Source organism: Podarcis cretensis (genome assembly GCF_951804945.1).
Source record: "Podarcis cretensis genome assembly, chromosome: 6".
In the NCBI taxonomy this organism is placed as follows: domain Eukaryota; kingdom Metazoa; phylum Chordata; class Lepidosauria; order Squamata; family Lacertidae; genus Podarcis; species Podarcis cretensis.
Genome location: NC_137175.1, coordinates 13,830,311 through 13,854,429, shown reverse-complemented (window position 1 = coordinate 13,854,429; position 24,119 = coordinate 13,830,311). Strand labels below are relative to the sequence as shown.

Genomic DNA, 24,119 nt, shown 5'->3' with positions numbered 1-24,119 from the left:
AGTGCAATTGATTGTGGTAGTGGTCGGCATTAATATATTCCCCCTAGACAAAGGATTAGAAGAATGAAGTGGTTTGCTGAAGAAGTGCAACCTCTGAGCAGATGGCTCTAGCCAATCCAAGTTTCCCTTCAAGGACCCAAGACTTGTGGAAATAATTAATTAAAATGGCACGCATACACAAGTGAGTTCCCCAATGACTTTTGAGTGAGAGTATCCACCCTTTTTTGACTGAGCTATGCTTGTATAGAGGAGGAGGCTTCAAGAGTCCTGTGGATTCCTGGGAAGTCTCTGTAGCCACGTGTGAAGCACACATGGTGCTTCTTTGGATTCTGAATGGGAGGGTGCATAGCTGAGACCTCGTTTGACACAGCTTGTTGTTCTCAATGGGTACAAAGTTTCATTTTTCTGGTTTGGGAAGCCCTGCCAAGTGGTTGGCTAAGTGCAACATTATTATTAATTTTTTTTTTTTTTTTACATTCCCTTCCCTTCCCTGCTCCCCCACCCCACTCTGGTCTCTGTGTCACGGAGCTGGAGTTACGACCAAGCTGGTGGCGCTTAAAGTTCTATCTGCACCTCAAGTCACTCACTTTTTTGTGTACATTAATATTTATTGAATTTTATAACAAATAATGATACAAATCTCATTCATCATGTTATTTACAATTATTCTCTCTCCCCTCCTCTGGACTTCCCTCAACTCCCCCTCTGCTGAGTTATTTAGTTTTATTTATTGTATCCTGCTTTTCCTACACAAAAATAAAATCCCTTATCATTTCTCTGAAATATCTGTTACTCAAATGAAATTGTGAACGTTTGTTCAAATCCTGCCAGTGAATCCAGTCCATTCTGTTGTTTCTGAAAATAAACTGTAGATGGTTCCCAGACTCTTTTGAAGTCCTTTTTGTCTTTCTGTTAGCTTAGCCAATTCTGCATAGTTCATCAATTTTTCTTCCTATTGTTCCTTTGATGGTATTTCTTCCGTCTTCCAATATTGTGCAATCAAGATTCTTGCTGCTGTTGTAGCATAAATAAATAATGTCCATTTTTCTTTCGGTAGCTCTTGATTTGAGATACCGAACAAAAAGGCTTCAGGGTGTTTCTCCAACATCTGTTATTTTCTTTCCTAAACATATTTGCCATTTTCACTGGTGTGATATACCAACTATACATCGTTTTCATGTTGTTGTTGTTTAGTCGTTTAGTCGTGTCCGACTCTTCGTGACCCCATGGACCAGAGCACGCCAGGCACTCCTGTCTTCCACTGCCTCCTGCAGTTTGATCAAACTCATGCTGGTTGCTTCAAGAACACCATCCAACCATCTCATCCTCTGTCGTCCCCTTCTCCTTGTGCCCTCTCGTTTTCATGTAATTCTCTCTTAATAGTATGCAATCTGTGAATTTTATATCAACTTTCCACAATTTTCCCCAACTTTCAAATCGAATGTTGTGTCCCACATCCTGAGCCCATTTAATCATAACTGATTTAACCTCTTCATCTTTGGTTTTCCACTCTAATAAAATACTATTGCTTTTTTTAACACCTGAAATCACTCACTTTTAACACCTGAAGTCAGTCATGTGGAGAACCCCATGGGTTGAAAGTAGAGTTGTCAGTGTCTGTCTGTTAAGGCTTCATAAGACTCTTCCTCCTCTCCGCCCCCCCCCCATTTTTGCTGCAACATACAGACATCGCTGCAGCTCTGGAAATATTTTTTTAATTTGTAGAGTACCTTTCTACATCACTCTTTGCCAATTCTATGAGCTGTAACCTGCCCTGAAAATCTGCCCAATATACAGTGCTGTTAAACTGAAGGATTTATGCAGACTTTTAATTGGAAATAAAGTAGCCACTTGTCTCGCCTTAGAAACATACATTAAGAAGGCAGAAGGAAGATGTGAGAAGCCGAGAGAGAAAAATTAAAAGCAGCTTCATAGAATAGATTCCAGGAAACAGCCATAACAGGATGCTTATGCCTCAAAATTCAAAAGGAATATAAAAAAACTTGGAGCTCATCTTAAGACTGGATAACTCATTGACTTCAGGAAGAATTACAAACTGGTAATTCATCTGGTTTTGTGACTGGTCCATTGATGCGCCATGAAGTATAAATTAAAGCAATGATATTACTATCAGCCCACATGCTGAGGGGATTTCACTCCAGTACATGTTATGCATGTGGCCTAGAATCATAGAATTGTAGCAGAGCTGAAAAAGACCCCAAGTGTCATCTAGTCCAACCCAGTACAGCTAGTGTACTTCTCTAAACAGAACCCAGACATGGGAGACGGCTGCTGAAGACACGGCCCAAGCACTTAGGGCAATTTCATCCATTTTTCTAAACTACACCAACTTCATATAAAGAAAGCTGCATAAAGATGGCAGCTCACTGGTACTGGATCCCATGGAAAAGCAAACAAATCAGTAAGGCAGGTGATGGAAAGGGCTGGCTATGTTGAGAAACCAAAGGAGATTCCTTCCACATGGAAGCTTCATGCTCCGGCACAGGGGGCTGAGAGCAGGCGGGGCAAGGCTGGCGCACGTCCCAGAGGCATGGTGCGCATCCTGGGGGCATGGTGCACTGCCTGCAGGGGTGTGGTGCACTGCCCGCAGGGGCATGGTGCCCAGTGCGGGGAGGAGGGCAGCTGCAATGACACCCCACCGGGATTGCGCTGCCAGGGGCGGTGCGCTCTCCCCGCACGCCTCTTCCACTCCGCCACTGGGGAATCCTGGAAAACGGTGCTGGAGATGGTGGGTGATACATTTAACATCCAGGTAACTCTTATTGGCCATTTGTTAGGCTTATTAAATTATACACAGGTCCAAGGGAGTGGGGTGAAAAAATCCCACCAGACAGAGATTTTATATATTATGACCATATCCAGGATACTCTACGGCAGAACGTTAAAACATTATAATGAGCCAAAGAAGCTGGATGTGGTTAGGAACATCTGGGAACACTTGGAAATGATTAATCTAACTGCAATGCTGCAGTTAGTTAATTAAACAGTGATTAATTGAAAATCCACAACAACCCCTCCTTGCACCACACTTCCTGCCCTAACCATCCAGAGTCGATGCCGAGGGAGAGGCAGGGAGGGGAAGTTCTGTGGCACAAAAGTCATCCTACCTTTGTAGTGACTTTGTTGGATTTTGCCCAAAGTGAGGTATGAACAGTTGCAGGAAACTCCCTTTCCCCTTTGTTTTGTTTATTAATAGGCAGGCCCCAGCCCTATGCCCAAAGCCTCTCATTTGTTCCCACAGCCATCTCCCATCAATCCAGCAATCTAACACTTGAATATATGACCTTTCCTTTCCCATCCACCAAAGAGAGGCCCCCAAAGAGATCTAAACAGCATGTCACCCGAGAGAAGAAATACAACAGATTGATTGAGCCTCATGCCAAGGGTTTAATTTATAAACAGAAAGTTGTTGCATGTTGAGAGACCTGTGTGCAAATTACGTCCACATACTGGAAAACTGTGTTTTCCTTCCAAAGGGATGGGAGCTCACTGTGGCTACTGGATGGTGCTTGTGAGGTGGAGAGTTATTTGCACTGTATTTTGAAAGAAGAGGATGGTTTTTGCAAGGTTTATATAATAGAAAGTTGATCAAATATATTCAGTAGTTAAATGGAAAGGGGAAACATTGTCTTTCATTAAGCGTTGCAATGGATGTTGCAGAAAGAAACACTCAAACCTGGAAATTTGTCCTTCGATGGATGTTGTGCATGCTGAGAGAATCACTTTCTATGAATGGAGAATGGGGCATTGTATATTATAAAAGTAAACAGGCCTGCCTGGTGCTTGCAGCAACTTAAGCTGATGAGTGGTTTATTACCAAAAAAGACTAACTGTGAACTGATTATGGGAGAGTGCTCTAGTCCATAACTATGCATAAAATAATATGGAAAATGTCCTATTTTCCATAATAAAGTATTTTGACTCCGTTACCTGAAAATATGAATGAAGGCAGCATGATGAAGACAGGCACAGTTTTCCAGTGTAGGTCTGGCAACAGAAGGGCAGTTATCTGTTATATATATAATTAACACAGAAACAGAGTGACCTGTATTCAGGAAAGAGATGCTTGTGGGACAACTCTGATATAGCAACTTCTGAATCTCAGTTTTGGAAACAAAGGCCAGATTTGACAAATACCTTTTAAAGAAATCTGTGGGGATGAATTTGCATTGCCATTCTATGATATTCTAAATATAGAAAATGGAATGTGTTGAAGTCACTTGTCTTGGGGATTCCTACTACAAGCTCAGTTTGGGTATTCTGGTATCACCCTTCTCAGCTGTTCCACTTTCCACATTGTTTTGCCCTTGTCTCTGCTTTAAATGGATACTGCTCCCCTCTTCTCATTCCTTTTGCGTTGTTCAGCTGATGGAAAGAGAACAGATTTGTAACTTCTGTCTACAGCTGGGAAAACTTCAGCTAAGTCCTATTCATAGGGTCTGACATTGGGTATCACCCCTAGAGAGAATAGTACCAATACGATTAGCTACTCTGTTACCTGTCAGGTTTAGAATTTGGGGAATGGGCATTGGGCTTAGGGACCTAGCAGGGGAGCAGTTATGGCAAATGTCCCTGCAGAATTCAGAGTTGTACTTAAGATAATAAAAATAAGTAATGTGCATGCACGGTACTTATAAGAAGAAAATAAGAAGTGTGCATGCACACGAAAGCTCATACCAATAACTAACTTAGTTGGTCTCTAAGGTGCTCCTGGAAGGATTTTTTTTTTTTTTTTTGACTACGGCAGACCAACACGGCTACCTACCTGTAACTAAGATAATAAAGTTTAACATATGGCAAGTGTTTGTAGTACACTAGAGTTTATGACACAATCCCCCAGGAATTTCTTCTGCATATACCCAATTGAAATGAAAAGTGAGCTGGGCCAAAGAACAGGTTCTTGTGTTGCTCCCATTTGTTACAAAGGGGTGTGCAAAGGGAATTTTGTTGTACATCAGTTTCAAAATGGGATCTTTTGCTTTGCCTTGACTTAAGGGAAATTTGATGCCCTCTGGGTACCATTTACATCTTTGAAAAACCTACCTTTCCAACATCTAACCAAACACATCCAAAGCAAAAACTAGTGACAGTTATAGCAATCTAAGTTTCTGGCTCTAATTATGCTGAATCTTCTTAGTTTTTTTCTCCACCATTATGATGTGTATGGGATGGCTTTATTTTGTGAAGGATGCTTGTTTTATTTCTAGATTTCAACCGTTAGAACCTCATGCTCTCAAAAGATTTTTTTTTAAACTACAAAAGTCTTTAATCATATATCAAAAAGGAACCAATCTAAATTTATAAATGATGAAAGAGAGAAGAAATACCACCCATCTCAAAATACTTTAGAAGCTGCTATCACAGTAGAATTGCATGTGGTAACAATATTTCTTTCTGTCTGATTACAAAAAGGGCCTTTTTATCCATGTCACAGTGCATATGAAATTAATCATTAATCTCAGAATTAAATGCGCATGAACAGAAAAGCTTACGGTTAGTCCATTAAAATAAAACAGATTCAGGAAAGTATCAAATACAAAGTATTTGCTTATGTCAAGCTTTACAACTATTTACAAGGCAGATAATTTCCAAGCACTATCTGCAAATTATCGTCATCAGCTAATTTCCAGACTGGATACAATTGATAGTATCTAAAAGTAAGTAAGTAAAGTAAGTAAATTTTTATTTATACCCTGCCCTCCCCAGCCAAGACCAGGCTCAGGGCGGGTAATATCAAATACATTAAAACACAATCAAACAATTGATTAAAGTACAGCTTAAAAATTAGAATCAGGATAAAATTAAATGACTGCCAACAAATTACAACCAGAGTTGATGTTGATCCAATTAACAGGTGTAAGTTCTATTTGGGTGTTATTTTTTGCTATGTGCATTGACAAAGGGCCAAGGAGCGGGACTGTCCCTTCAGCAAAACCCACATATTCAGCATTAACGTCTATAGAGAGGGGGCCCTTCATTCTTATGGTTATATGCACAAAAGTTTCCTTGGGATCGGTAACCCTGAAGAATCCGAGTTCTAGATCCCAGAGAAGTTTTCATATGTCCTACCATACACACCAAGGTCCCCTCCCTTCAGATCATAGCTGTCAACTTACAGATTTGAAAATAAGGGACCAGCAGCCTCGAAAATAAGGGATCAGCAGCCAAAATAAGGGATCAACAATTACTTTGATAAAATACATATTTTGTTGCGTGCAAATGGCTTTAGATACCTATTAGGTCCATAAAATACCATATAGCATATATTCAACACAAAAAACAGCAACAATTTGTTGTTGACAAAGGACAGCTGGACATAGAAAGGGCCCCATTACCTTCAGTAGCTTATTTAAGGGACATCATCAATAAGGGACAGCAGCGGGACATGGCCCTGGGATAAGGGACTGTCCCGCCAAATAAGGGGTGCTTGACAGCTATGCTTCAGATATTCGTTGCAGATGCCGGTGTCAGGTGGGGCTGCTTTGCACAATCCCATGTTTATGTACTCTTTCCTCCCATGTTTATGTACACAGAAAAAAATAATATTGTACAGGGTTATAGTCGCCCTTGGTATGCACACTAATATGTGTTCCTTGTGGTGAATTTTTTTTTGAAGCTCTGTAAAAACCTGTAAACAAAGGTAGAGGCGTACCTAGGCTCACTTGTGCCCTTGGCAAGGAAAATGGGTGGGCTCCTTGCCACTCCGAGTCAGAGTGAAGAGGCACAATTTTTGTGGCCCCCTGGGCCTGTGTCCTTAGTGGGAGCCAACCTGGTCAACCCCTAGGTACACCCCTGAATAGAAGTGATAGCAAAATGAGCAGGTACGGCATGAACAGGTCTGTTAACTCTGTCTCGCTGTTGAAGCTAGAGTTGCTAGATTTTAATGCAGAAATTCCTCCTGAATTTAAATTTGCTGCTGAGTTGGGTAGATGAGGCATCTAGGCTTTCCTTTTTCCATTCACCTTTAATTTGTTGTTTTTATCTGCTACTTCCCCTTCAGTAGTATGGCACACTTGGAATCTGGTTCTTCTTCTTCTTCTTCTTCTTCTTCTTCTTCTTCTTCTTCTTCTTTAATTAAAGAATTCTTGGTTTACAAAAGGATGTGCAATGTCCTTGGCATGAAAGAGGAAGGACAATAGGATTCGGAAACAAAAGCAGATGCTTCCTCGACTTCCTATTCAGAGGCAACGTTAAAGATACAGGGCCAGGGATAGTCTCCATGCAATAATCCCAAGAACTGGTGAGAGGCTCTTCTAGTAAGTGCATTAAAGCAGACAGAGCCTGTAGTCAGGTTTCTCAGAACATGCCTTTGGGCATCCATGGCTCCATTTTTCAGTTGAGAACCTGAAGTTTAATACTGTAATGGCGACTTGCCTAAGATGACTAGACGGCTTCATCTCTGAGTCAAAATGTCACAGACATCAGAGAATGACCTATTTACGTTGAGCGATGCCTTTGCACTTTGAGTGATGCATCTGCACATTCAGCATTCTTTATGCCCGTGAATTTGCTGATATTGCTTTAATAACAAGAAATAATGGGAAGCATGAACTTTGCACTATTCATTAGCATGGTGATGAGGAAATGTGGGCTGTTGCTTTCTGATATATTCAAGGTTATGGGTGTGACCCAATGGTTAAATATTATTTAATATATTTTTAACTTGCCTTTTGACCCAAATAGAAAAGTGGCTTACAAAAACTAAAATCGTTGTGTTGCAGAGGAATACTGTTGTCAGAACAGAAAAGGCCAAAGTTTTTTTTTGTTGTCTTCTCTGCTGCAAATAAGGAAACATCTAATCCCTGAACGCATCACTGTTTCTAGGGCATTTAATACTGCACCACTTCAGCTATTAGGAACAACTGTTAAAAATCAAGGAAACAAAGCACTTACTTGGCTATATGGATAACTCTTTTCTTGTAGCTCTCAAAGAGAGAGCCCTATGAAACTCTGATAAATTTGGAGAAAGAAAATTGGTTGTTTTTAGAAAAATGTTATTCCTTTTAAAATTTATGCTGTTAAATATTTCAGAACCATTGTTTTATTTTCTGATTGTCTCAAGCTTGAGAGACTGCTAGGACATAACATTAATACACATGTGTGATGGGATGATGAGCTGCTTGTGCGTAAAGCTTAGTCCCTCAGAGTTTGCTCAACTTAGCAAGGCTCTGTTTTTTAGCGGAGCCCTTAAGCATGGCTCCCTCAGTCGCTGGCAGAATCCGACAGTGGGCGTTTACGGAATCTACTCCAGCATAAAAGCTCCTTGACGGAAACGCGTCATCTAGATTCTCGGCGCGACAGTTTCCGGCGAGGAGTGGGTGTACCTATGGAAGGACCTGAGACTTCTCCGCTGTTATCGCTGGAAGACTCCCTGAGCCATTCCTTCGTCTCTCTCTCTCCCTGATTTCCCACTCCCCCCCTGCTGCTGCCTTCCGCCGCTGCTGAGTCTCTCCTGACTTCTGAGAGCCCCTCCACCTCCTGTCTTTCCGATGGCAGTTCCCTGACAACATGTGTGCATTAGTTCACTGAGCTGTTAAGCGGGCAAGCTGTTTCATTAATTTCAATGGAAGTAGATCCATGTGTGCAAAATTATAATAAGCTAATCACCTCTCCCCATTGTGAACATAACTGTGGAATATGTGCACCAGGATGCCCATGCCTATGAAAAGCTTGCTTACAAAAATATATATAAATAAAATGTTTTTGTGGGATTTAAAAATAAATAAATATTAGGGTCCTTTCTCATCGCTCCCCCCCTTTCATCCCGATCCTATGCAGAACCAGGCATATTGAACTATGTGCTAAGATGTGCCGTACTCTATGCAGGATTGGACTGTTGTTGCTATGCTATAAATTGTGACATTTGCACAGAACTAAAAAAATGCACACCCAACCTTTCTTATGACAATAGAAAATGAGAGGCATCGTTCACCGACTTAACCCTCTTGGGGAATTAATGGATGGAACCATTTAATTATGTTTGGAACTCCCAAACCAAGTTCATTTGAATGAACGACGAAGAGTTATGATATCACAACTGTATTCAAGTTATCATTTTAATTGGGAATTTAATTGGAAATGTCCCTGATCATTGACATTTGAGAGATTCCTTCTTTTCTCAGAGCTTTTGATGGTCTGATTAACCTAAGCAACCTAACTATATGTAGCATTATGGGTACAATCCAGCCAAAATTAAGCATTTTGAAGAGTTAAGCGTATGCATACATTTCTTCCACTAAGATCATTGGGGCTTCAATGGGTGAATTGTGCCTTTTACACACACACACACACACACACACACACACACACACACACACACTTTTTGCCTCAGTAAAAGACTGCGTGAAATTTCTGATTTCACTTTAATTTTGTTGCTTGCCCAATGAAAGAGAGCATCTATTTTGGGCTTCATGGGATTTTTCCAGCAACAACTATCTGAAACGGAATAAAGATAGATGGCGCAATCTGACAAAATTTAGTTCTTGTTTGTGGGGCATTGTCACACATGAGGCTTAAAGCAATTCTTGTTTCAATCAGTAAGGAAAATGTAACAAACAGGAATCTAACTATTCTCAAGTTACAGGTGACATCCATCTCTTGGCAAGCCACCCCACTGATGCATTACAGTCAAAACACAGAAATGTTTAACCCAGCCTTGATTGATAGCAGCCACAGTCTTCTAGAATTCAAGCTGTTTTATTCACATATTTAGCCAAGGGCTTCTTTTGGTGTTGGAAATGTCATTTGTGTATTATCCCAAAGAAAGTTGCTATATCAAAGCATTGGCTAAGATGTTCCATTTTGAACTTTAAGTGCTGTTAAGTTGGAAATATATTTTATGACTGTAAGCTGGCTTTGCACTGTGTGCAATGACCAAGCACTCCTTGGCTCTTCAGCACATGATGAATGTAAGGGAATATTTATTTTATTTCTCTATCTCTCTGTCTCTTTACGAAATCCTGCCATTCCTCCAAGGAATCCAGGACGGGATTCACTCTCATTTCGTTTACTTAATAAGGAATGAATAAGTGGATTATTGTACGAATGTTCATTTAATGTTTTTTAAAATAAAAAATTATTAACTTCTTGTTTTTATTATGTATTTTGTGTTTTGATGAAGGAATATGTTAAGGACTGGCTGCATTATTTTCAGGTAAATGAAATGTTTAAAAAAGAGTTTTTAGAGAGGGGATATTCTGAAAAAGAATCTAGATTTCAACAAGAAATCTTAAACAATGAAGTGAAAATTTTATCTAAAATGTATAAAATATTGTTGGAATGGAATACTGTGGACAAAGAGATTAAATCTGTAATGATTAGTTGGGCTAGAGATTTCGGATATAATATTGAATTTGAGAAATGGACTAAATTATGGAAGGATGGGTTAAAGTTTACAGCTTGTACAACGATTAAGGAAAATGTTATGAAGATGGTATATAGATGGTATATAACACCAGTAAAACTGGGTAAAATGTATAAAGTGTGTAATAAATGTTGGAAGTGTAAGGAGACAGAAGGAACATTTTACCATATGTGGTGGGAATGTAAGAAGGTAAAAAGCTTCTGGGAGATGATCTATAATGAGTTAAAGAAAATGTTGAAATATACTTTTGTTAAAAAACCAGAAGCTCTCTTATTGGGAATACTGGATAATGAAATTAGTAAAAAAGATGTGAAATTAGTTTTGTATGCAGTAACAGCAGCCAGAATTTTGCTGGCACAGAAATGGAAACAGGAAGAGATGCCCACGAAAGAAGAATGGAGGATGAAACTGATGGAATACACAGAAATGGACAGATTGACGGGGAGAATTAGGAACCAACGTGACCAGAGATTCTCCGAGGACTGGAAGAAATTTTCAGAGTATATCAAAAATTTCTGTGATGAGCAAATAACGTTCATTGGCATTCAAAAAGCTCTGTGAAATTACTGTTAGAAATATTGTTTAAAAAATATGGTGTGATTAAGAGTATCTGAGTGCAATATAATATTGGGAAATGTGAGACGAGGATTAAAAAAATAAACGGAAAATTATCAGACAAGCTGAGGGAAGTTCTGGAAAAAAGGGTTTAAGTTAAAAATGGATGTATAATTTTGTAAAAATGTTTTTTTAATGGAAAATCTAATATTTTATATATATATATATATATATATATATATATATATGAGATCTTTGGATGAAGGGCAGTATACAAACTTAAAAAAATTAATTAAATTCAGTAAGTTCTATACGGTTCTTCATCTGAGTATCTCAGGGTGATTTACAATACAAAAACACAAAAATACACAATATAGTAACGAATGAAAACAACACACACACACACACACACAGAGGTGTTTTTTAAAGTGAAGAGGAAAGGAAATCTGACAGCCCAACCAGTGTTTGATTCTCTGGTATTTGTGTCTGATGTCTAAGTTGCACTCTTACACTGCAGCTGAGGAATTAGCTGTCATTTGTCTATTTTTGTTTAAAGACAAAAGAACCAAAGATGGATCTATGTGGAGAAAGAAGTGGATTTTAAAGCCCTGGGCCACCTGTGTCAGGGCCAGAGCTGCTATTCAGCATACTCAAGCAGCAAATTTGGGTATGCCATTAAAAAGCAGCATAGTGCCACCTGCCTAGTTTATTATTTTATTTTTACCACTCTGGGGTGCCATTTAGATGTTCAGCTTCAGGTGACAAAATATCCTGGACCACTTCTGTCTGATGCTGCCTCTAAATCAAGGATGGCTACCTGTGAACTCTCCAGCATGCTTTCTAGATACATCCTTACATATATTTATTATATCTTATTTTTAAAAAAACATGAGCAATCTGAAAATGGTGATTAGACTATCTGAGTGAGACTGTCTTCTCAGTACAGTTTACATGATATAGTGGTCTCTAGCCTATGAAGGCTTATGTCACAATAAATCAGTTAGCCTTTAGGATGCCACAGGACGCTGATGTTTTACTACAACAGACTGATGCAGCTATTCCTCTGGAACTGAGTCAACAAGAGTCCATAAATACAAAATAAAATTATGATTTGTTCCCTTGTTCTTCCTTATTGCTGTATGAAGATTTCATTGCTTGGGAAAGAGAAGGAATTTTGCAACATCTGAACAAAGGAAATGATAAAAACCAAGAACCATAGCCCTCATAATGTCTCATTGGTTGCAATGATGCGTTGCAACAGGAAACTGTCTTCTTAGTACATTTTAATTTACTATGAATAAGTGAAATACAGTACTTTGTGCAGTGAATCAGTGCAGGATCTAGAACATCCAGATATAAAGCAATGCATTTGTGTGCTGTAAATCATTCTGAATATTTTCCAACAGTAAGTTGTAGTTTGAGGTGTTGGCCTACAGCCTGACAACTGCTAATAGTATTGTGGTTTTCAGAAAAGAAAAAAAGAAAAAGAAACTGTACTCTGACACAATATGCATGCAGTGTCAATGATGTGCCAGTACACAGAGGTCAGTTTATTGTATTATGGCTTCAATCACACAGCAATTCCTCCTGTAATAGAGCCATTCCCGTGTCAAGGGCACTTAGCCAGACTTGTGAATTATAGCACTCTAGAAGCTGCTCTTCAGTTTATTACAGTTCAATCAGGGCGTTTCACACACATATTACTTTGCTTACCCAGCAATGGCCCCACCTGTGACTTTTAGCCAGAGTCAGTGAGGAATCTGCAACATGCTATTGTAATGCAATGAATTTGGTACTTGTGTTGGGAAGTGCTGGGAATATTTTTCGTTGCAGCTGAAATCTGGCTTTCACCTACAATAAGGAGGAATTACCGTAACCTTCCTTCCCAAGTTGTTCTCAAATAAACTTTAATAAGCACAACCAGTACTGAATACCCTTGTAAACTGCACATCATTGCTTTATGGTCTGGAAGCAAGACTGCCTGGACCTTACCCAGAGATAGTACCTCCGTCTATAAAAGTTTAGAGGCACAGAGGCTATTGCTGCTGTGACTTCTGTCCTGTTCCTCAGTTGTTGAGGAAGGAAGGGGGTGGCAGCTGCTTCTAAGCACCACCCAGCATTTTGATGTCCCTGAGTACTGAGCTGGCTACCCAACAGATATCACTGAAATCAAAAGTGATGCTTTCTTAGTAAACTTATTAGGGTTGGGTGCTTATCCCCCCCAACCTTACTTATAAGTAACAATTAGCCAGCTTTAGAGCAAAAATTTTCTAACTGTGTTCTGGAGGACCCTTGGAATTCCTTGGAAGGTTATCTGCTATTGTGGGGATGTTCAGGGATGCAGGAGAGGATATATTGTTTGATTATATCCTTTCCAACTTGTGTTAACAAGTTCTACAATTTAGCAGAGTAACATTCCCCTTTTTGAACTTGCACAGTGGATGCGTTTGCTCAGGCTCGCTAAAGCCTCTAAAATAATTTACCCGGCAATTTCCCCTTTAGTCCCTCATAAAAGAAATAGACATGACACAGTCTTCTATAAAAGTACTGTATAAAAAGAGTTTACTCACTCATTCTGTCCGCAGCTGGATCCCAAAAGGCCATAGCTGTCAACTTTTCCCTTTTCTTGCGAGGAATCCTATTCGGAATAAGGGAATTTCTCTTTAAAAAAGGGAAACATTGACAGCTATGCAGAAGGCAGACTTACGTTACAAAAGTAATATACCTGGAATCAGTCCCATAAAGAGATAGTCCCTTTGTCCTCGCTTGGCTGGAAGCCAAGAGAGCATCTTAGGCTAAGCAGATGTTGCTTCTTCGATGAATGTAGTCACAGAGAGAGAGAGAGATGGCGGCCAGTCCTATGCTTTTGTTACCTGCACAGGTGAGGCCACGCCCACCTCTGGTCACATGTAGAGGAAGTCTGTCCCAGCCTAGGTGGAAACAGGAAGTTCCGACTGGCTGGTCCAGACATCTCCTTTCTATCTCCACTCTAGGGATGTTGTACTTGACTGCTCTGTGTTTCACATCCCACAGCTATTCCTTAATAACAGCAGACAAACTTCCTGGAAACACACCTTATCCACCAATAGAAATCTCCTGCAATATGCAGCTGAAAGAGATGGCTTCTCAGTTGACAGAAGGCGGCCTTCCTCAGTGTCTTCTGTGAGGGGGGAGTGTGCCCTAGAACAGTGTTTCCCAACCTTTTTTGGGCAAAGGCACACTTGTTTCATGAAAAAAATCTCGAGGCACACCACCATTAGAAAATGTTTAAAAAATTAACTCTGTGCCTATATTGACTATATATAAAGTAACTCTCTTTAATAGGAATCAAATAAACACAAAGAAAGTATTTTATAATTACTTTATTATGAAATAGTAAGTAAACAGAAATATGAAAAATTATAAAATACTTTATTCAGTGCGCAACCTGGGCCTTTTTGGCTGAACACAAAGCTGATATTCTGGCTGGAATCGAAGAAAGACACACACGTAGCTCTTCGTCAACAGCTCTCAGTCTCTCTCTGTATTTAGTTTTTATAGCAATCATGCTTGAAAAGCTCAACTCACAGAGATATGTAGTGGAAAATGGGAGCAATGTCAAAATAGCTTTATTTGCCAGAAGGGGGAACTCCTTGGCAGTTTCCAACCAAAAACTGTCCAAAGGTAGATCAGCAAATCTTAGCTTGAAACCACGATTTTGTCTCAGTTCAGTTAGTTCCTCCTGCTCCTGTAAAGTCATGTCCTTTCCACCAACTGATGCTGAGCTATAAGGGTCCCTAACCCAGTCAAGGCATTCAGTGGAGACTGAAGAGAAATAAAATGACAACTTCCCCTCGAGAGTTTTTAAATGTTTACCTATTATCTCACACAGTGCAGCAGTGTGAACACCTTGCCATTGCTTGGTGAGTGTGAACATTTCAAGATTGCCACATTCCACGTGTTGATGCCAGAGTTGCACCTTTGAACGGAATCCATTTATTTTATCTGTACTTGTAAGCAGGTTTTCATTTCGGCCTTGCATTCGTGTGTTCAGTTCATTCAGATGATGAAATATGTCTGCCAGGTATGCCAGCCTTGCACACCACTCATCACTTGCAAGCAGCTTTGCGTAATCTGACCTCTCATTTGTCAGAAACACTTTAAGTTCCTCCCGCAGCTCATACACACGAACCAAGACCTTGCCACGCGACAACCACCGGACCTCCGTATGAAACAGCAAGGTTTTATGCTTCGCTCCCATCTCCTCACACAAAGCTGCAAATATGCCACTTTTCACGGGTCGTGACTTTACAAAGTTTACCATGCGCACAACATCATCCAACACATGAACTAGGTCTGCTGGTAAAGTCTTGGCTACGAGGGCCTCACGGTGCAAAAAACAATGCGTAACAATCGCATCTGGATTTCTTTCCTTCACTCTGCTTACAAAGCCTTTGGTGTGCCCGACCATGGCTGCAGCTCCATCGGTGCAGACACTTGTGAAGTTTTCCCACTTAAGTCCTCCTTGTTCAAGGTATTCTGATGTGACCCGAAAAATTTCTTCTCCTGTTGCTTTTTCTGGCAATGCCTTGCAGAAAAAGAAGTTTTCTCTAATTGCATCACCATCAACAAAACGCACATTGGCCAAGAGTTGAGCATGTCCACTGATATCAGTAGACTCGTCAAGTTGTAATGCAAATTTCTCAGTGCTATGGATCTTTTCCAAAACCACACTTTCAATGTCTGCAGACATGTCATTAATACGTCTGGAAATTGTGTTGTTTGAGAGAGGGACTTTGGCTATTTCCTTAGCTGCTTCAGGTCCGAGCATCTCCTCTACAATAGCTTTGCAGGCGGGAAGTATTAATGTCTCTGCCACAGTGTGCGACTTTTTTGACTTGGCTATAAGTTCAGCAACGTGATAGCTAGCTTTAAGACCTCTTTCATTTACCTTTGAGGTTTGTCTCATGAAAGTTGCCTGTTTCTCCGTGTTTTCACGCAGGCGAACAAAATAGTCCGCATTCTTGTTTTGAAGCAAAGGGTGTTTCGTTTGGAGATGGCGTTTAAGTTTGCTTGGGACCATAGCACTGTTAGCTAGCTTTTCACCACACACCACGCACAGTGGAGTTGGTTGGTTTGCATCTCCGGTGAAAGTAAATCCAAATGAAATATAGCTTTCGTTATATTGCCTTGTGCCAGAGAATTTGCTTGAGCTAACCATCTTTGCTTTCTTTTCATGCCCACTCATACTTGGGCTCTCATCTGGCTCCAAATTTTGTTCAGAGTCCAGTTCTTTTCTTTTCAAAAACTTTTCCATCACTGCAGTATCCGGCCATCCAATTGCCACTGACAAACGGATACAGACGCCTTTTTTTTACAGCACAGCTCGCACAAATGTACACGGAACACCCTTTTCGAATTAAAACACACAGTCTCACGAGAGCAAGGAGCAGCGATTTTATATTTTACGAAAAGAAGTCGCTAGTCCTCATGGTGACAGGGTGGAAAATATTTAAAAGCAGAACCACCTTGAGGAAGGTGGAGCCATACCACATCCGGGCAGGAGGACTAAATTGGTGGAACGCTCAGGCCCCGCTTATTCAAAGAGGACACCAGGCAACGTCTCAGGGTATTAAGAACCCTGAGCTAGATTAATGTCCCCAAACGTCATGGTTTGTGCCAACCTACTGACACTCCACAAAGCTTCTTAACCATGTTCGTATGAAAAAAAGATGGGGTGCTGCGGCTCTCCCAACCCACTAACTACCAGCACGCTTCAACACAATGCCGCGCGCGGCAAGAGCCCAGGCTTTCTGATCCAAGCCGCTTTCCGTAGCGCTTCCGGGCAAAGCCGAGCACATGCTACGAAGCGCCCACACGTGTACGAAAAGTCCTGGCTCAGCCGCGAGTTGGCGCAGGCAGATGCCGTCCTGGAGGCAAAAGCCGTCACGTGGCGTAGAGACCGGCGCGTAGGTCCGGGCTCGCGCCTTGCGTGGGTGGGGCGATAAAGCGGCCAATGGCGAAGGAGGATAACCTGTACCCGATGTGGCTGAGGGGATTTTCTTCCTCCCTCCTTTAAATTTGGAACGTACGGCGCGCGCTCCCTTCACGCCTAGGGGGATTCCCCCCTCCCCTTCTCGCTCTCTCTCTCTCCCTCCCTCCTTTTCTCCACCCACACGCCTCCCTTTACGGCTGCTCTGCGCGTGCGCGTTGCTGCGACGCTCTTCCAGTCTTTCCCTGCACCGTGGGAGGTAAGTGCTGGCTCCTGACGCGGGTGCGTGCGGCGCCCCCTCCCCCCCGACCGCCTTCCTCCCACGGCACACCAGGCAACGTCTCGCGGCACACTAGTGTGCCGCGGAACACCGGTTGGGAAACACTGCCCTAGAACATATGTGGCCCAGAATCCACTGTCTTGGTAGATGACATGGGAAGGATTCTATGAAGTTAGGAAGCTGTCAAATCACTGATCTAGTGGACAGGCTTAGATCTGGGTTCAAGTGCTCTCAGTGCCTGAGAGTTGTCCTTGTTGTTGAACTCTTAACTCCCATCAACTCCAGTCAGCATAGCCAATACTCAGGGATTATGGGAGCTGCTATCCAGTGATATCTGGAGGGCCACAGCTGGTTCCCCATCTTCGATCTATGCCAGGAGTAGGCTACATTTTTCACTGAGGATTGCATTCCCTTCTGGACAACCTTCAAAGGAACACAGGCAAAAGGGGCAGGAGCAAGAAATGCAAATTTTGCCTTTGGACAGTAGGCTCGTTACTACTCCCTTGCCCTGAGTCTCAGGTTCACAACTGAAATACTGTATGCTCAAGAGTCGCAAAGTGATTTCATGTTCTTTATTCAGCTCATAGTGGTGAGGAGGAATGAATGAATGTCCCCTCAAAGTATCTGCTTTATATACATTATTTACACAATGGGCTGCACATGATTGGCTAATTCTGGAATTCTACTGTAAGCCAATCAGGTTGTGGATTCACTTATATCTGGAGCATGATTGGGTGGTTCCTGCCAACCAATCATACTGCTGCATTGTTCTAGGACCAATCAGACTGCTGCATTCTGAATCCTATTGTTCTAGGACCCATCAGACTGCTGCAATTTGGATCCTATTGTTCTAGGACCAATCAGACTGCTGCAGTTTGGATCCTATTCAACTCAGTACATAACAACAACCCTGATCTATTTCCTAGTAATCTTTGTTTACAACTTTGGTCATACAGTATTCCTGTCTCTCAGCCCCAGAAGGTCAACTGGGGCTTCTGGCCCCGGTCCCTGGGTGTTGTAGGGCGGGGCAGGCACGCTCAGGATAGGATAGCCAGCAAAGATTCAAGATTGCTAAGCACTTTGCACATTAAACCGTTTCTGTATACGGTACATGCATGGGCGTAGCCAGGATTTTTGTTGGTGAGGGGAAGGCTTTTGTTAGGAGGGGGAAGAACCTCGGATTTGTATTGATTTTTTATTGAGTTAGGGGCTTGGCTACGCCCATATGGGCACATGCTTTTTAAACAAGCTGCGTAACACGCAGTGGCTGTGGACGGATTTACAACCTCTCCACGATGCAACCTGCGAGCTAATGCCAACTCTCTGTTGCTCCGTATGCAAAACCCGGGCTGGGGCGGAACCAATCAGGACCAGAACCAGCTCCCAGGCCCCGCCTTCATCCCTAAACCCACCCCTCCTCCGACGGCTCGCTTAACAGCTCGGCGCAAGTGATGGGATGAGAAACGCGCGCAAAACCCCGTTTTGGCGAGAGCGGGCTCGCCTTGGCGGAGGAGCGTCCGGCGTTGCTGCTTTTCTCGGCGCTTACCTGGGCAAAGCTGCCGTTGCAGCAGGATGCGGGAAACAGGAGGAGACGGAGAAAGACGATAGCAACTCGGCAGTCTCGCTTGGAAGCGGTTTGTGCCGGTGCGCGCGTGGGAAGCCCCGAACGCGCGTTTCGGATCCGATCGAGAGGTGCTGAGAGAAGGAGGGAGAGGAAAGGAAAGGCGAGCTATGGAGCGCGTCTTGGCTTTGCAACGCTTTCTTCGGGACTAGTTCTGCAAAGAGGGAGCTGGAGAGCAAGCGGCGTGGGGGCGCAACCGGCAATCCAAGACCCCAGGCGCCGTAAACTCCACGGCGCGTGGAGGAAACACGTCCGGGAGGAGAACTTCCATGTAGCCGCGACCCGGGATTTTCCCTTCCGTCAGGAGTATATTTGCACGCGCAAGTCTTACGGGGGTTCCCCGCCCCGCCAGCCCCTTCTTCCTCGCCGCCTGTGTTTGCCCGCAAGTTGCGAAGCTTCCCATTGGATTTCATGGAGCTGGGATTCCTGGTACTTGTTGGGCTTACAGTTATCTCGAGTACAGGTAAAAAAACCCCAAATCAAACAAAGGTGGTGGAGAAAGAGATCGATTGTATTGGTTATTTCTGATCGCTTTCTCGGGAGGGATTCCCGGGAGCGGCGATACTGAACAAGAATTCGATTTTGCAGCGATTAGCCGCGCGATCCGTAATTAGTTTACTCAAAACCCAGCCCTTGAATTGGCTTACTTCCCTAGTAAATGTGGATAGGTTTTGAGCTGTGCAATTCTATCACGTCTCGGAGGTAAGTCTAGTTTAGTTCTATGGGTCTTATTCCTAGTCAAGTGTGGAAGATTGCAGTGGAAGATTGCAATCCTATACCCAGATACCTGAGCGTAAAGCCCACTGAAGTAAAGTAAGATTTACTGCTGAGTCTCAAATCCCGTGGGCCTCCTAGTAACTGTAGAGTCAAGATGAAAGATAGTTTTCTTAATGGCATTAGAGAAATTCTAAACACTGTTTCTTCTGTTTAACAATAACAGCACTATTATTAATAATACAATACTGTATAATAAATATAAAACTTAAAGAACATTGTGCTCTATGGAATACCAAACAGAATAAATAGGAACAACAAAATCTTGCCAGAAGCTTATAACTTCTGAAATGTTAAGTAATTATAAAATTTAAATGGCTACATCGATGACTATTCCCTTGGTGACTTAAAAGCAAGACAATATTAAAAAATATTATTAAATATTAAAAACAACAATTAGCAATAAAAAATAGAAACAAACCAAACACCAAACATTTAAAACTGCTTTTCCATCCCCTTGCTTTTTAAAAATAATGCTATTTGGCAACAAAAAATTATGAACCCACCTTTCCATATTAACTGTTCCTCAAATGAAATAAGTAGGATTTTCTGGATCAAGGAAATCTGACAATTTTTCTAAAAAATAAAAAGCAGAGACCTTTCCAAAATATTATATTGATTATGTGTACTTTGGAGTTATGCATGTTTGCTGCTGAACAAAGAAGAATGTTTTCTCGTGTTGTGGCTGTGATGAACAGGGAGCCTGGGAATAAATCCCTGGCTGAAATCTAACCTCAGTAACACATTCTCTTCATAGCATTAAGGATAGCAAAACCACTGTCTCTTGGCTGCAAGATCATTCTTGCTTGCCTTACCAAGGGGTTGCGAGAATCATCTTAGTAGTCTATCTGAACTGCTTTGAAGACGCAAAAAGTCCGGTATTGTCTCCATCAGGAAGTTCTCGACGGAAATAATACTGCATTATTTTGGGTATCTCACATGGCTGTACTGCACTGTGTACTGGTTGCATCTAGGATCTTTTGCTTGTAGAAGTGAGGACGCCTGGAGTGCACCTCTAAGATTGCACTGTCATCCCTGCGGGTATTGCTCTGATCTCCCTTGAAATCCTGGCAGATGACAATAAAATGTGCCTCTAACTTGCATGCTATGGCTTGTTGCAAGGCAGCACGCTTTTGGTGAGAGGTTTTCTCACAGTGTAATATGGCACTAAATTATTCAAGGAATTTTTGGAGTATTTCCTGCATTTCAGGATCTAGAAGTTGCACAACTCCGAGGGATAAGTTGCACATTTCTAGTGGCCAAGAGCAAATGTTGAAGCCAGTAGTCCTCCAACATCAATAAAAGACTTCTGATATCTGTATACTGGCAGCTTAGGAGAAATTAGTGCTTATTATACTTGGCAAAGTAGTGCAGTTTGACAGTCAGTGTACGACTTTGTATTTTTTTCGTCCATTTTCTCAACTTTTCCCTCATTGGCATTGTTCTCAGATAAGCCATAGTTAATATTTTACCAGGAATGCACGGATCAGTCTCATTTTGCTCCTCCCCTTGCATGAGCAGGAGCAACAAAACTGCCCTTGGTTTATGGTGTCCAAATTATTGACTGTGATTTGTTTTTCTCCAAACAAACTACAAGCAAAATCTGGCTTCAGATCATGGTTTGTTGCATGAACGTAACCAGGACTTTTTTGGGGGGGGGCAAGCTTTATAGGGGGGGGGGGAGAGGCAAAACTGAATTATCTTCAATGCAATTGGTCAATTAGTTAAGTATTTTTATTTATTTACTTGATTTGGGGGGAAGCACCCTGGCTACGCCCATGGTTTGTTGGGACTGAATTAAGCCACAATCCCTGGTTTGGATAGAACACTAAGCCAAGGATTGCGGTTTTATGTTCCCACCAAGAGAGTGCTGTTGTGCTCAGGTCCTGCTTTCAGACTTCCCATAGGCATATGGTTGGTCACTGTGAGAACAAGATGCTGGACTAGATGGTCCATTGTCCTGAACCAGTAGACTTTTCTTATGTTCTTTTTAGCAAAGTGGGAGTGATCTGCTCATTAATGCTAGACTGTGGCTTAAAATGCCATGCACGCCGTCCTACTCACTTAGTGTCCTGCTTTGTAGACCATGGTTCATTAAACTATGATTTATTAATCATGGGTAAGTGATATGCGTCCATTGGCCATGTTCAGATGTTATGGTAAACTGGTTTATTATGGGATGGATCAGCCTGTACAAGTTTTCAGCTCGTGAGCTTTCCACTCCTCCAGCGTGACTGTGAGAAGTGGATTGGAAGTTTCACTTCTGTTCCTGATTAATAGCTGTATAGTGTTACACCCCGTGGTTTGAAGCTCTCTTGTTTCAAACAAACCCTAGCTATCATTAAGCATAGTTTTTCTTTGTTCAGATGGCAAAGCAGGTCATGGTGAATCAAACTGTAAAGAAAGCTTCTGAGCTCCTCATGGCCGTGACAGAGGAGGTGAGATGGGTGTGTGCAAACCAAGGCTCACACAGGCTCATCCCTGTCATAATCACAGAATCATAGAATTGTAGAGTTGGAAGGGACCCTGGAGGATCATCTAGTCCAGCCCCCTGCAATGCAGGAATATGCAGTTATCCCATACAGGGATTGAACCTGCAACCTTGGCATTATCAGCACCACGCTCTAACCAACTGAGCTATCCAGTGTCTCAGTAAGCTGTGGTTTATTATGATGTCTGAACACATGTAATCATAGGTGGAAGTCTGAGTTGTTGATTAGCATAAATAGATGTTCATGATTTATTGCAGTTTCCATTCCATATGTTAAAAAGTAATAAAAAACAACTATTAACTTGGAGCAAACATGCTACGGATTGTGACAGTCAATGGTCCTTTAAATCTTGTTCCAGATGTTGCTGCCTTTTTATTGGTCTTAAATGCCTTACTGCAGAAATAGAAGCTTTCCCTTCTGATTAAACTTTGTCTTTTATTTTCTCCCTGACTTTGCAGGCTTCTCACTGCCCGTCTCTCGCCCCCTGCTGCTCTACAGTGGTGGCAGTAGCAACAACAACAACAGTGAGCTGAGGTTTCCAGGGCCCCACGGGAGGGTCAGCAAAGAAAACGAGACAGCAGTAGGAGGGCTGCTTTCAGCCGGCAACGCCACCGTGGGGAAAGTGGCTGGCCCACCGGAGATACACCACAGAGCCAAGCGCTGCACTTGCTACACCTACAAAGATAAGGAGTGTGTTTATTACTGCCACCTGGACATAATCTGGATCAACACCCCAGAGTGAGTGAGGAGGTTTGCTCTAAATAATGTGTGAAAAGTGAATCTTCCGGCTGTTTTATATACTCCACATGCACTGTTACATATGGAATATACACTTTAATCTGCATAACGGTACAGTCTGGTTATGCTGAATGAATAAGATACGGTATTAGTTTGTATACATCTCTTAGATGTTGTTTATGTAGCTCTTCTGTGGAGTTTGGCTGCGCTTCCAGTGGCTGTGTATAACTGACTGCGCGTGCACCTGTTTATACACAGTTTGATTTGTATCGTCTAGCTAGTAGTGTACCAGAAGCCGAAAATAGGATGAGATAAAGTGAATCAAAGTGGAGTAGCCATCAAGCAAGGAACCAGTGAGTAAAACTATTCACATGATAGCCCTAGTGAATTGTGCAAAGGCAACTATTGGATAGGAAGGCAAAAACTGAACAGGGTCAGTAGCTGATCTTACTGGCATGAAAATTCCTTCCAGCTCTGAGTCTGCAAATAATGGCTTGGCTTTCTTACCAGTCACTACTTATTCTCACCCACAGTGGCATAGCATAGGTTGCTGGTGCTCCAGCGGGGCAAGTGCCACCCCCGGTGGACTGGGCAGCTCAGTGGTGCTGGGCCATCATGTGAGGAAGCTGCCTCTGCAGCTCCCTCACATGCCAGACTCCAGCGGATGAGTGGCACACCTCCTCTTCTGCCCCTGGGTCAGCCTGAAAGCTCTGGCATGGCAGCGTTGGGCCATTGTGTGAGGAACCTCCTCATGCGCTGGAGCCCAGCAGAGGAGAGGTGTGGCGATGCTGGTTCTTGTCTTCTCCAAGTAGAAATACGAATGCAGTTGGCTGTATTTCAGTGTGGAAGAGAGCGGGATTGTGAGCTGCTGGATGTCCTTTTTCACCAGAGTGCCTGGGGTATTTAACTGAGCAAGTCGATTTGTAGATGCCTGCTTCCTACCCTAAATATTGCAGTGTCTTCACCAGATCCTGGAGTATGAAGTAAGTCCAATCAAAGGCGGGTGTGGCACTCATCTTTCTTCTCAGGCCAAGGGAGCCGGCATTTGTCCACAGACAGCTTTCTGGGTCATGTGGCCAGCATGACTAAACCACTATTGGCTCACGGAGGACCATGATGGAAACACCGTTTACCTTCCCGCTGCAGCGGCACCTATTTATCTACTTGCACTGGTGTGCTTTCCAACTGCTAGGTTGGCAAAAGCTGGGACAGCAATGGGAGCTCACCCTGTTGCACGGATTTGAACCGCTGACCTTCCAATCTGCAAGCCCAAGAGCAGGGGTAGGCAACCTAAGGCCCAGGGG

General features: G+C 42.4%; 1 protein-coding gene across 3 annotated transcripts in view; it reads left to right on the top strand.

The window, feature by feature from the left end:
* Positions 1 to 18,133: 18,133 nt before the first annotated feature.
* EDN3 (endothelin 3) overlaps positions 18,134 to 24,119 on the top strand; it is a 38,760-nt gene continuing 32,774 nt past the window's right edge. The window contains exons 1-2 of one of the 3 annotated variants that reach the window (XM_079980019.1): positions 18,134 to 19,274; positions 22,536 to 22,815. In XM_079980019.1, the coding sequence (XP_079836145.1) occupies positions 19,223 to 19,274; positions 22,536 to 22,815 (332 nt within the window). In that variant the 5' untranslated portion in view covers positions 18,134 to 19,222. The remainder of the gene's footprint in view (positions 19,275 to 22,535; positions 22,816 to 24,119) is intronic. The other 2 variants (XM_079980017.1, XM_079980018.1) reach the window with 2 other exon arrangements.